This window comes from Drosophila willistoni, unplaced genomic scaffold, assembly GCF_018902025.1.
Source record: "Drosophila willistoni isolate 14030-0811.24 unplaced genomic scaffold, UCI_dwil_1.1 Seg169, whole genome shotgun sequence".
NCBI lineage: Eukaryota > Metazoa > Arthropoda > Insecta > Diptera > Drosophilidae > Drosophila > Drosophila willistoni.
In genome coordinates, this window is record NW_025814128.1 from 5469196 (window position 1) to 5483812 (window position 14617).

The 14617-nt window shown below is 41.3% G+C and overlaps 1 protein-coding gene across 1 annotated transcript; it reads right to left on the bottom strand.

Moving 5' to 3' along the window:
- Window positions 1–3990: 3990 nt before the first annotated feature.
- LOC124460947 lies at window positions 3991–4722 on the bottom strand. Its single transcript, XM_047012533.1, has one exon. The coding sequence runs from the start codon at window positions 4720–4722 to the stop codon at window positions 3991–3993; it is 732 nt and encodes a 243-aa protein (XP_046868489.1).
- Between the last annotated feature and the right edge of the window lie 9895 nt (window positions 4723–14617).

Sequence of the window (14617 nt, forward strand, 5' to 3'; positions counted from 1 at the left end):
GCATCACGTACGTTTCTGCCGCTTTTCCACTGCGCCATAGAAACTTCTGAGCCGTCTGGTCCTCTGGGCGCACTCTTTTTTGGTGAAACATCTCACTTATGTCACCAACCACTGCTACTGGTCGCTCATGAAAACGTATTAGCGCGCCAACTAGAGATGCCAGTATATCCGGGCCCTTTAGCAAAACGTCGTTCAATGACGTGCCTTTGACTTTCGCAGCTGTATCCCAGACCAGCCTTGTCTTGTTCTTGTTTGGGTTAGTGACTGTGAATATAGGCAGAAACCATGAACTTTTACCCTTATTTAGCTCACTTTGTGTTAATCTCCGGATGTATCCCATTTCTTCATAGATTTGCATAGTGTCCAACATTAAGCTTCTAAGGTCGATGTCCTTTGCCATTTTCGCTTCTAAACACTGAAGACGCCTCATGGCCATTGAGTATGAATCCGGTAGATCTACTTTGTCGAACCTCCATAACAGTCCAGTTTGCCAAAGTTTGTCAATCGGGCAATAACTTGTGGTCGCCTCCATAATCTGCAACGCGCGCTCGTCGTATTTCGATCTTAATGGCTTGCTTGGCACACGTGTTCCCGAGGACTCCATAGCAAAGTATTCTTTCATTGACGCATCCAAAGCGCGCATGCTGCTCGCTTCATTGCACTCACATATGTGCAGTATGTGTGAGGACGCTGGAGCGGCGTCGCTGTGCCGGCCATACACAGACCAGCCCAATCTACGGCGCGCCGCGACCACGTCGTCTCCTTCGGACTCTCGTATCTCCAAAGGCACACAAACTTTCAAATTATCCAGACCAATAATTAAGCTTGCTTTTACGTTACAATAACATAAATTTGGTAAATACTGTAGATGCTTTCTCGATGTTACTAGTTCGTCGGTAACTGTTTGCGTAGGCAAGTCAAGCTTACGTACCGTGCGCAAACTCTTGAGTTCAAATCGCGTCGCACCTTGACAGTTTCTTCAATCAAAGAGCAAGCGGCTCCCTCGTCCAGTAAGGCATATGTGGCTAAATTTGGCTTCCTTCCGTATAACATGATTGGCATATATCTGAATAAAGCCTTGCTTTTTATATCTCCATGGAATAAAATTGGTGGATGAACTGGTTTATCATCCACATTCGTCTGCCACTGCGATTTGCTTTCCTTGTAGTCCGCTGTCTCATGGATCAACGAGTGGTGTATCTGCCTGCACCCATCGAGACCACAACTTCGTTTACTTTTTGCAATTCCGTATCACGTGCTGATCAAAACAACAATAGCAGAGCCTCTTTTGCCGCACAAACTCCTTTCTCTGCTTTATGCTCATTTCTCAAAAGAGTCGACAGTCTGCAAGGTTATGACTCCCTGCACATTTGGGACACAACCGGATGCGTACTTCCTGCGTTTTCGGTTCCTGACTAGATCCACTTTGCAATTCGTTGTGCAGAAAAATTCGCTCTTTGGTACTCTTTGCTCCATCCTTAGCTAGAACTGTATACGGCGTAACCATTGAGGCACACATTGCAATGCCAAACAACCAATTGTCAAAAATAGACAAGTTAGCCACACATCCAAATAGAGTTATTCGGTGTCTTCCCCAATCGAGTTTCAATTCTCCCGGCAACTTCTCGACGAGCTCGCCTAGTAAAGCTGGATCATGCAGATACTCTTTAAGCCCAATTGCGACCAGTGTCGCGCAATAGTTCTGCACTGCCAAGGCTAGCTGAATAACCGAATCCAAATTATTTGAGCGTGCCGCTGGTTCTTCTCTTAGTTTCATTTGTATGCTCGAGTGAATAATCTCCGGTCTTTCGTAAAGCATCCGTAACGTACCGATTGCATACGGCACCATCTCTGGACACATTAGCTTTCCTCGAACGGCATCCAAAGCCGCTCTTTTTAAGCACTTTTGGAGCCGAATAAGATTCTCTTCGTTACTAATTCCACATCTTTCAGTAGATTGTTCGTAGTGGCTTATAAACAACAACCACTCTTCTGGCTTACCGGAAAACACGGGTAAGTCTTTGTTCAGTACTTGGCGGGCCGCTATCTGTTCCGATGACAATAAAGTTTTCTTGTGTCCTAAATCCGTAGAGTGCACTCCAGGGCTTAACGTCAAGTGTCCGGTAGCCGGCAGTTGGCTTCCAGGTCCATGCTGCATTCCACCCGCGTTACTCATTTGTCCTTGGGTCCACAATCCGTTATGAAGATTAGCTGTATTGGCCAGAAACGGTAGACTCACTCCTTGAATAGTCGATTGCGCCAACGCAGGTACGGACCACGAAGCTGGATCAATTATACTGGGCCGTTTAATTGCCGTACCGATTCCTGCGTGACTCTCGAACATTCCATTAAGAATCGTTTGTTGCACTGACAAACCGTCGCCTCTGGATGGCGTTGACATCGTTGGTGTATCAGTTTCTCTGTCGCCTGAGACCGCTCCATTCTCAGTCGCCTCAGCGCCGTCTTCCTGACTCTCAGCGCTAAGTTGAACTGGTACTCTATCACTGTTGCTCATTGCATATGTTGCGTAACAATGAGGTTATGTTTGCCTGTTTGCACGGGTTCACCATATCCCTCTCTTTTCCTCTCTCAGCGAGCCGGCATGTAGTCTTCTGCCGCGGTCGCTCTCACGAAGGAAGCTTCTGGAAGATTTCACGTTCACTATCTCCCTCTCTCTTCCTCTCTCAGCGAGCCGGCATGTAATCGTCTGCCGCGGTCGCTCTCACGAAGGAAGCTTCTGGAAGATTCCACTGGAAGATTCTGGAGCCAAAGAAATAAATATTTCAGGATGTAGAAAATGTTCAGGTTGTGACGTGGGACAGCTCCAAAAAAGTTCGCGAGTCGAACATATATCACGAGCCCTCTAACCAAACAATTAAACGCCGGTTTTGTGTTGTATTGCGCTATATTCAGTTGCACAATTTGCGGGGCAAATCGATCGGTTAGATCGGTTGGCTGAAATCTTTATTTTAATGTTAATTCAAATTTCTCACATGTTTTTATATTATCTTACATTTGTGTTTTTCTCTCCTTTTCACGTCTTTCCTGCTTGCCTAATTTTCTGTGACTAGCGCGCCGTCATAACGGGCCGCCGCTCTGTCACCAGTGCAAGCAAAGACAAAGTAAATTCTAACTGTTCTTCTTCGAATGAGAGAGAATAAAAACCAGGGGCGCGTTGGGTAAGCCTTTCTACTGCCTCGGGGCGGCAATTAAGCCTGCACCGCAACATCACTGTTATTGACCGATCGTTCCTATGGAAGCTATATGATATAGTTATCCGATCTTGATCAAATTTGGTACAGTCATTAATATAAAAAGCAAACTAACATTTATTTTCACGACAATTGCACAAAAACTAATCAAGTTATTGAGATATGTCGTTGTGCAGTATATACATAAGTTAACAAACAATCTAAAGAACTGCCCCCGCACTAAGCCTTAGAACAGTCTGTGCAGCTGGTTGCAGTGACGAGTTCCATATAAACACAAATACAGTAGCGGACAAAAAAATCCGGACAGTCAAAAAAATGTTCGTTTCGTAAATTTTTAAAAATTGTGTTTATTGTTTCCAAAAATTTTTTATTAAACTTATTAAATAAATGTATTTGCTAACCAAAACAAATATTTTTTAGATTCCAGTAATGTTTTTTTTATAGAAAAAGTCTTAAAGTAAAATTATTGATAATATTTCAAAAGCTAAGGAACACAAACATATATTTTTATTTTTATATTTAAGTGATGTTGATTCATAAATTAACTTTGCTGGTTCGTTTTGTATAAAAAAAATAGGTTTGCGTTTTATTCCATGTGTTGGTCTCTGTTGACAATAAGCAATTAACTAACTCAACATACATTTCTCGTTTTCACCACACGCTTCATATTGCATCAGCCAAAAACGGTGTGACCATGCAACTTAAAGTTAAAAATAATAAAATAAAAAGAACGTTTACATTCAAATAGAATTAAGTTTAAGAGTTCAGCATCCGTTCCTCAACATACCGCCGGGCCCTGAAACAATGTTTCTAAAACTGGCAGGGGAGCCACCTTGGTTATGGGACGGGTGATCTCTCCTGTAGCTGTCTTTAACTTAAGTGCTCGTACTAGACCGTCTGGGCCAGGAATCGTCTCGATAATGCGGGCCAGGATCCATGAAGCCGGAGGAGTATGAGAATCCTTTACTACTACGAGATCATCAGGCTTCGGGTTTGCCGATTTCATTAACCATTTTGGCCTCTGCTGCAACGACGTAAGGTACTCAAGATGCCACCTTTTCCAAAAGCCTTGCAACATGGCCTGAGATTGCTGCCAGTAATCCAATCGGTTTGCCGGCACTTGGTCCAAATCTCCATCTGGCACTGTGGTGTAAGGACGGCCGATCAGCATGTGAGCGGGCGAAAGATATCCAACGTCTGTATCGGAAGTGGCACAAAGAGGCCTTGAGTTGATCACCGCTTCCACCTGTGTTAACAACGTATGCATTTGTTCGAATGTAAGAACGGCGTGGCCGATTACTCGGTGTAAATGAAGCTTCACAGAGCGCACAGCCGATTCCCATTTGCCTCCCCAGTGAGGGGCATGTGGCGGTATGAACTTCCAGTTGATGCCTTCGATCGATAACGCCTCTGCTATCTTGTTATTGTACAGCTGGGATTGAACTAATTGTTCCATTTCGTTAAGACTTCTTTTGACTCCCACGAAATTTCGTCCATTGTCGCTGAACATCGTCACACATTTGCCTCGCCGTGAAATGAAAGTAACTTTACGAATCAGATTTCTGGCTCCCATTATCCAGAAACGTTGACGAACTATGACAAAGAGGGCCGAAACTCCTGGGTGTAGATTATGTTGATGCTCGTGTTCCAAAATCAGGTGAGATATGCGATGCTTCCTCGGCAAGATAAGCGGATGCTTGGCTGAATATGATAACTCTGAATTATTGAGGCGACCTCCTACACGTAGAAGCCCACTGTCATCTAGAATCGGCGTCAGGGTACACAGCTTCTAGCCTTTTGATACGCATCCTTCATTTCGTAGCGCTTTTCGTTCCTTTCGTTGCTGCAAACATGGGTTCCTGGCTGCCTTGTACTCGTCACAGGTTACAGCGAAAGGGGTTTTTCATGGGGGTTTTTCATGTGTTGGATGAATCGTAAAATGTATGCCACAATGCGCACAAGTCTCGGCCAGGAAGAAACACGACCAATGAGTTCTTCGAGGGAAGATGACTCGTTCCTGGTTTCCGCGAGAGTAACTAATACTGTAGCCTTCAACTCTTTTCGGTACTCGTCATCTGAAATTAAGTTAGAGATTTGTATATCATCTTCGTTACCTAAGTTAAGATGTGTCTCAGCCAGCCAGTCGGGACCCTTCCACCAGAGAGTAAACGGGAGTAGGTCCTCAGCCAGCATTCCTCTAGAAGCGCAGTCTGCAGGGTTCTACTTGGTATTAACATGGCGCCACGAGTCCCTTGGTATTACTTCCAATATTTCGGCAGTACGATTGCCAATGAACGTCTTCAAACTAGCTGGCAAGTGATTCAGCCATGCCAACACAATTGTCGATTCACACCAAGCATATACGGTGCTTTCTAGATCCTTCCAAGCTAACTTGATTGATGCGATCAGCCGACTTAGCAGAAGTGCGCCACATAGTTCCAAACGAGGGAGCGATTGCTGCTTAAGTGGAGCGACCCGTGTTTTCGCCGCAATCAGTGAAACCTCTATGCTGCCATCCTGGTTCACGATCCGAGAGTATACGACTGCTGCGTATGCTTTTATTGAGGCGTCTGAGAAGGCGTGTAACTCTATTCGTTTGCCGACATACCCAATATGACGCCGTATCTTTAACTGCCTTATGTTGTTAATGTCTTCGCGATACTTACGCCATCGGTCTGCCAGCTTAGTTGGAAGCGGTGAATCCCAATCCAGATTAAAAAGCCAGAGCTCTTGGAAAAGGATCTTGAATTGAACAATGACCGGCGCCAGTAGACCAAGCGGGTCAAATATGCGTGATACGTCTGATAATACTTGTCTTTTTGAACTTTCTATGCATTCGCTCAACCTTATACCATATGTGAAGATGTCAGACTTTAGTTCCCAATGTATTCCTAATACCTTGACGGAGGAGGCATCTCCAGTCACACTTGTCGATGCTGCTATTTCTAAACGACCGATTTCGTAGGTATTGGATACCCATTTCCCAAGCTCCAGCTGTGCGCTACCTAATAGTTGAATAAGTTCATCCTTGTTACGTATAAGTTGGTGTTCCGTGTTTGCTCCGGTCAGGACATCGTCCACATAGAAATCTTCCAATAGAATCTTGGCAGCTGTTGGATATTTATACTTTAGATCAATGGCAAGTTGTTCTAACACACGTGCGGCTAAATACGGTGCACAGGCTGTTCCATAGGTTACAGTACAAAGCTGGTAATGTTGCAGCTCTTCAGTTGGGTTTTCTCTCCATACAATTCGTTGATAATTTCGGTAATTTTCAGAAATCCATATTTGCCTAAACATTTTAATAATGTCTGCGCAAAAAACAAACTTATAAAGTCGAAAGCGCACGGCCGGGTCGACTTCATCCTTTGGCAATAGAGTGCTTATCTTACCTAAGACATGAGCTGTAATATCTAGTGTATGCTTCGAGAACCTTGATTTAAAATGTACTGCGCTGACCCCTCTTGTAGTATCGGCCTTGATTGACGAAATTCCTGAGACGAGTATTCCAGATGGTGAGCGTAAGAGGCCCAGTGACCGCATGCAATGCTCCGATATGTATGATAGTTCTGATCCACTATCAAAGAGAAAACGACAAGTGGTGTATGATCCCTTTGAATTTAATGCCAAAACTAGAGCTGTGGGCAATACACTCCTTGGTTTCCCTCGCGGCTGTAGATTTACTGCAGAACGTGCTAAATAACTCTGTGATTCTATAGATTGGACTTCCTTTACTTGCTTAGTTTCGGCAATCATGGCTACTGTAGGATTAATGCTCTTTTCTTCGACTTGGCGATGTAACAGCGTGTGGTGTTTGTCCTGACAATGTTTGCATCTATACTTGGATTCACATCTTGAAATACCATGGTCAGGCCTTAGACAACTGAAACACAAACGTTTCTCCTATGCAAATGAGTAGCCAGGAACTGGTCACAGTTGTATACATTATGCTCTTTAGACTCACATTTAAGACACCCTCTTGAGTCTGTGGAAATCAGTATCCGAGTATATTTCTTAACGTTTGAATGGGCGACTTGTTCGCAGCGGCTTAATTCTAAAACTCTGCATCAATTTTATCCAGTAGAAAATAGATCACCCAGCAGTCGCGATTAGTTTGGCCAAGTGCATCTAGGCCACGTACAACTTCACTCGCCCCATCGGCAATCTTTCGTAGAACGGATACATCTGTCACCCTTGTTAATGGTAAACGTCTAAAATTATCCAAAAGCGAGTTAACGACATGACGAGGTCGATCATAACGTTCCATTAGGCCTGCCCAAGCCGTCTCGTACGCCGCTCCTGTTAACGGCAAATGATTTATTAAACTTGCAGCCTCATCACAGAGAAAAGACTTGAGATATTGAAACTTCTGAGCTTTATCCAGATTCACCCTGTTGTGAATGGTACTCTCGTATAAATCCTTGATGTGTAATTTGGGCAGCTGGACCTGTCCCCCTAACTCCGAACAGGCAGCTCCACTTACTGTCATGCTTTCATAAAACTCCCGTTGAAGTTCCATCTGCTTGTGTAGTATCTTGTGTAGTAACTTGAGTAGAATAGCTTATCCCAACAGAATCCAAATCCGGCTCGAAGGACCAAATTTATGTTGATTCATAAATTAACTTTGCTGGTTCGTTTTGTATAAAAAAAATAGGTTTGCGTTTTATTCCATGTGTTGGTCTCTGTTGACAATAAGCAATTAACTAACTCAACATACATTTCTCGTTTTTACCAAACGCTTCATATTGCATCAGCCAAAAACGGTATGACCATGCAACTTAAAGTTAAAAATAATAAAATAAAATGATCGTTTACATTCAAATAAAATTAAGTTTAAGAGTTCAGCATCCGTTCCTCAACAAGTGAGTTACAAATTATTTGAAATTATTATTTTTTTAATATTTGTCTAGATTTCGACCTTATTGAAGTTAATCAAAAAATTTGTTTGAGCGGGGCTTCAGGTCAATCTTACTGATTTATTTGTAAGACTTTAAATCATAGGCAGCACAAAAGGTGAGCAGGTTGTCTGTATAGCTATTTCAAGAACCACCAAGTTCTATCATCAGCAGACTTCGCTAAAGAATCCACAATTGTAATGGCCATACCATATCTTCAACACTAAAACTAGTTGGGAATTACATTGCCAACTAAATGAAGCGAAAAAAGAACGGCAAAGCTTGCAACTGCAGATTCCACCTTTTTTGTGTGCATACCCATGGGCGCCAGCTGAATTAGTGTAAAGGGCTTCGCCTTAACCAACTAATCGTCGCTCCCAAATATTTTGTAATAGTATATTGTACTATATGCAAAAAAGAGGGTTTTTTACAGCAAGTGTAAAACGGCGGGCCTTCCGTTTTTGGTATTTGTCTCGATTTCGACCTTATTGAAGTTAATCAAAATTATTATAAAATATTATTTTTTTAATTGAATATTATTCTACTTAAAAAATTAGGTTTCATTATTTTGATGGACCTCCTTTGTTTTTTATTACCGTCATTATTCGTTTTGGAAGTGAATCCACTAGATTTTGAATTGTTTTTTAGGGTTTTTTGGCAAGGAGCAGAATCGTCCTGAAAAATGATATCATCGGCATATGAAAGATGCTCCTCAATTGACGGTAGAAGATGCTCGTCCAAAATTTGTTGGTAGTTTTCGGCGTTTACTGTTCCATCAATTACGTATGGCCATACCATCGGAACCAAAAAGAGTTTATTTTGGACTCATCTGAAAATATCACGTTTCTTCAATTTTTTAAGGTCCAAGATTCGTGCTCTTTAGCCCATTGTAGCCGTTTTTTGCGCATTTGAGCGGTCAAAACCGGTTTTTGTGCTGGTCTGCGCGCATTAAGTCCTGCATCCTGAAGCCATCTTCGTACTGTTCGAGTGCTAATATCTACTCCTTCCGACTGAACAAACTCCAATCTAATATCTTCTGCAGTTTTGAATCGATTGGCCATGCTTAAGCGCTTCAGAATACGGTCTTCCTGGTCAATCGTAAAATGTATGCCACAATGCGCACAAGTCTCGGCCAGGAAGAAACACGACCAATGAGTTCTTCGAGGGAAGATGACTCGTTCCTGGTTTCCGCGAGAGTAACTAATACTGTAGCCTTCAACTCTTTTCGGTACTCGTCATCTGAAATTAAGTTAGAGATTTGTATATCATCTTCGTTACCTAAGTTAAGATGTGTCTCAGCCAGCCAGTCGGGACCCTTCCACCAGAGAGTAAACGGGAGTAGGTCCTCAGCCAGCATTCCTCTAGAAGCGCAGTCTGCAGGGTTCTACTTGGTATTAACATGGCGCCACGAGTCCCTTGGTATTACTTCCAATATTTCGGCAGTACGATTGCCAATGAACGTCTTCAAACTAGCTGGCAAGTGATTCAGCCATGCCAACACAATTGTCGATTCACACCAAGCATATACGGTGCTTTCTAGATCCTTCCAAGCTAACTTGATTGATGCGATCAGCCGACTTAGCAGAAGTGCGCCACATAGTTCCAAACGAGGGAGCGATTGCTGCTTAAGTGGAGCGACCCGTGTTTTCGCCGCAATCAGTGAAACCTCTATGCTGCCATCCTGGTTCACGATCCGAGAGTATACGACTGCTGCGTATGCTTTTATTGAGGCGTCTGAGAAGGCGTGTAACTCTATTCGTTTGCCGACATACCCAATATGACGCCGTATCTTTAACTGCCTTATGTTGTTAATGTCTTCGCGATACTTACGCCATCGGTCTGCCAGCTTAGTTGGAAGCGGTGAATCCCAATCCAGATTAAAAAGCCAGAGCTCTTGGAAAAGGATCTTGAATTGAACAATGACCGGCGCCAGTAGACCAAGCGGGTCAAATATGCGTGATACGTCTGATAATACTTGTCTTTTTGAACTTTCTATGCATTCGCTCAACCTTATACCATATGTGAAGATGTCAGACTTTAGTTCCCAATGTATTCCTAATACCTTGACGGAGGAGGCATCTCCAGTCACACTTGTCGATGCTGCTATTTCTAAACGACCGATTTCGTAGGTATTGGATACCCATTTCCCAAGCTCCAGCTGTGCGCTACCTAATAGTTGAATAAGTTCATCCTTGTTACGTATAAGTTGGTGTTCCGTGTTTGCTCCGGTCAGGACATCGTCCACATAGAAATCTTCCAATAGAATCTTGGCAGCTGTTGGATATTTATACTTTAGATCAATGGCAAGTTGTTCTAACACACGTGCGGCTAAATACGGTGCACAGGCTGTTCCATAGGTTACAGTACAAAGCTGGTAATGTTGCAGCTCTTCAGTTGGGTTTTCTCTCCATACAATTCGTTGATAATTTCGGTAATTTTCAGAAATCCATATTTGCCTAAACATTTTAATAATGTCTGCGCAAAAAACAAACTTATAAAGTCGAAAGCGCACGGCCGGGTCGACTTCATCCTTTGGCAATAGAGTGCTTATCTTACCTAAGACATGAGCTGTAATATCTAGTGTATGCTTCGAGAACCTTGATTTAAAATGTACTGCGCTGACCCCTCTTGTAGTATCGGCCTTGATTGACGAAATTCCTGAGACGAGTATTCCAGATGGTGAGCGTAAGAGGCCCAGTGACCGCATGCAATGCTCCGATATGTATGATAGTTCTGATCCACTATCAAAGAGAAAACGACAAGTGGTGTATGATCCCTTTGAATTTAATGCCAAAACTAGAGCTGTGGGCAATACACTCCTTGGTTTCCCTCGCGGCTGTAGATTTACTGCAGAACGTGCTAAATAACTCTGTGATTCTATAGATTGGACTTCCTTTACTTGCTTAGTTTCGGCAATCATGGCTACTGTAGGATTAATGCTCTTTTCTTCGACTTGGGATGTAACAGCGTGTGGTGTTTGTCCTGACAATGTTTGCATCTATACTTGGATTCACATCTTGAAATACCATGGTCAGGCCTTAGACAACTGAAACACAAACGTTTCTCCTATGCAAATGAGTAGCCAGGAACTGGTCACAGTTGTATACATTATGCTCTTTAGACTCACATTTAAGACACCCTCTTGAGTCTGTGGAAATCAGTATCCGAGTATATTTCTTAACGTTTGAATGGGCGACTTGTTCGCAGCGGCTTAATTCTAAAACTCTGCATCAATTTTATCCAGTAGAAAATAGATCACCCAGCAGTCGCGATTAGTTTGGCCAAGTGCATCTAGGCCACGTACAACTTCACTCGCCCCATCGGCAATCTTTCGTAGAACGGATACATCTGTCACCCTTGTTAATGGTAAACGTCTAAAATTATCCAAAAGCGAGTTAACGACATGACGAGGTCGATCATAACGTTCCATTAGGCCTGCCCAAGCCGTCTCGTACGCCGCTCCTGTTAACGGCAAATGATTTATTAAACTTGCAGCCTCATCACAGAGAAAAGACTTGAGATATTGAAACTTCTGAGCTTTATCCAGATTCAGATTCAGATTCAGATTCACCCTGTTGTGAATGGTACTCTCGTATAAATCCTTGATGTGTAATTTGGGCAGCTGGACCTGTCCCCCTAACTCCGAACAGGCAGCTCCACTTACTGTCATGCTTTCATAAAACTCCCGTTGAAGTTCCATCTGCTTGTGTAGTATCTTGTGTAGTAACTTGAGTAGAATAGCTTATCCCAACAGAATCCAAATCCGGCTCGAAGGACCAAATTTATGTTGATTCATAAATTAACTTTGCTGGTTCGTTTTGTATAAAAAAAATAGGTTTGCGTTTTATTCCATGTGTTGGTCTCTGTTGACAATAAGCAATTAACTAACTCAACATACATTTCTCGTTTTTACCAAACGCTTCATATTGCATCAGCCAAAAACGGTATGACCATGCAACTTAAAGTTAAAAATAATAAAATAAAATGATCGTTTACATTCAAATAAAATTAAGTTTAAGAGTTCAGCATCCGTTCCTCAACAAGTGAGTTACAAATTATTTGAAATTATTATTTTTTTAATATTTGTCTAGATTTCGACCTTATTGAAGTTAATCAAAAAATTTGTTTGAGCGGGGCTTCAGGTCAATCTTACTGATTTATTTGTAAGACTTTAAATCATAGGCAGCACAAAAGGTGAGCAGGTTGTCTGTATAGCTATTTCAAGAACCACCAAGTTCTATCATCAGCAGACTTCGCTAAAGAATCCACAATTGTAATGGCCATACCATATCTTCAACACTAAAACTAGTTGGGAATTACATTGCCAACTAAATGAAGCGAAAAAAGAACGGCAAAGCTTGCAACTGCAGATTCCACCTTTTTTGTGTGCATACCCATGGGCGCCAGCTGAATTAGTGTAAAGGGCTTCGCCTTAACCAACTAATCGTCGCTCCCAAATATTTTGTAATAGTATATTGTACTATATGCAAAAAAGAGGGTTTTTTACAGCAAGTGTAAAACGGCGGGCCTTCCGTTTTTGGTATTTGTCTCGATTTCGACCTTATTGAAGTTAATCAAAATTATTATAAAATATTATTTTTTTAATTGAATATTATTCTACTTAAAAAATTAGGTTTCATTATTTTGATGGACCTCCTTTGTTTTTTATTACCGTCATTATTCGTTTTGGAAGTGAATCCACTAGATTTTGAATTGTTTTTTAGGGTTTTTTGGCAAGGAGCAGAATCGTCCTGAAAAATGATATCATCGGCATATGAAAGATGCTCCTCAATTGACGGTAGAAGATGCTCGTCCAAAATTTGTTGGTAGTTTTCGGCGTTTACTGTTCCATCAATTACGTATGGCCATACCATCGGAACCAAAAAGAGTTTATTTTGGACTCATCTGAAAATATCACGGTTCTTCAATTTTTTAAGGTCCAAGATTCGTGCTCTTTAGCCCATTGTAGCCGTTTTTTGCGCATTTGAGCGGTCAAAACCGGTTTTTGTGCTGGTCTGCGCGCATTAAGTCCTGCATCCTGAAGCCATCTTCGTACTGTTCGAGTGCTAATATCTACTCCTTCCGACTGAACAAACTCCAATCTAATATCTTCTGCAGTTTTGAATCGATTGGCCATGCTTAAGCGCTTCAGAATACGGTCTTCCTGGTCAGTGGTCTTCTTCTTTCATCCTGTCACAGGATTTCGCTTCAGCGTTCCGGTTTTTTCCAAATTCTTTAAGAAATACCCGACAGAAGACTTACTAAACCCAACTTTAGCGCTTATATCGCGGAGGCTTAAATTTTCTGATCGTAAAGCCAATATGGTGCCTTTATCAGATTCACTCATTTTTGACATTTTTCACTTTTTATTTTTTTTTTCACTTCAAAATCTTAGATTACACCAAACTAGGCGGTATTTTAAAATTAAATACTTAGTTAGACAACGCGAAAAAAGATCCAAACCGATTGAACCTTATTTACATATTTTTCACCCGTTCAAAGTTAGCGTAAAGAGGCCATACGAAGTACGCTCACACAGTGTGTGCCCAAGAGCTCGTAGCATGACCATACGCCTTGCATATGTACTTTTTATGTATTTGGCTTGAGATTAAAATTCCCATTTATGTACTTAGGTTTCGTTTTCTTTTATTTCCTTAAATATATTCAGTTTTGTATAATCACTTAAACAATAACGACACATTTTTTCGGCACTTGGCCGTAAGCACATTTCATAATCTTTAATATATTGCTGAGCCACAAGGAGAGTGATCTAGATACTTAACCCTCTAATGCCCAAGAGTGTCTCAAGACACATATCGATACTTTATAAAATCATTGATACTGACCATTTTTTAAACCATTTTGAAGTTAATTTAAAATTAAAAAAAGTTTCAATTGTTTATTCCCAACTTTAATGAAATTCAAATTTTTCAAAATAGTTTGTGTTCATTGTTTGTTACATAATTTTATGACAATCGATAAAAAACTCACGAGCGTTAGAGGGTTAACCGTATATCGGCCTAATCTCCCTAATTCATTCCTTTTAGTTCGATTCCATCAACGGCTAAGCTAACGGGAACCAACACACCATCTTAATTTATACAAGCTTATAAAAGCAAATAAAATACCCCAAACACTAAAACACAAAAAACACGATTTAAAAAACGATTACATTTAAACTCTTTTTTGGAGTAGTTTTTAGTAATTATAATTAGAATTGTATTGTAGAAAGATTGTTAGTTAGCCATGTGGAGTTGTTGGTTTAATGTGTTAATTTTACACTAAAGCGTTAGCTATGTTTTATTTAAATGTGAATTTATCAGTCATCTTTATTCTTGAAGTATAGATTGGTTTAACCTATTGCATCACAAAAGTATATAATGATTTTCTGAGAGAAAGTGTTTCTGTATGTACACTGGCATAAACCTGTATATGTTCTATGGTTATTAAATCTTTTTATGTTATAACAAATTAAAAATTAGTTTTCGCATTATTTTTTACCATAAGACT

Coding starts and splice junctions, on each gene's coding strand:
- LOC124460947 (XM_047012533.1), bottom strand. CDS start 4,722: ATGTTCAGCGACAATGGACGAAATTTCGTGGGAGTCAAAAGAAGTCTT.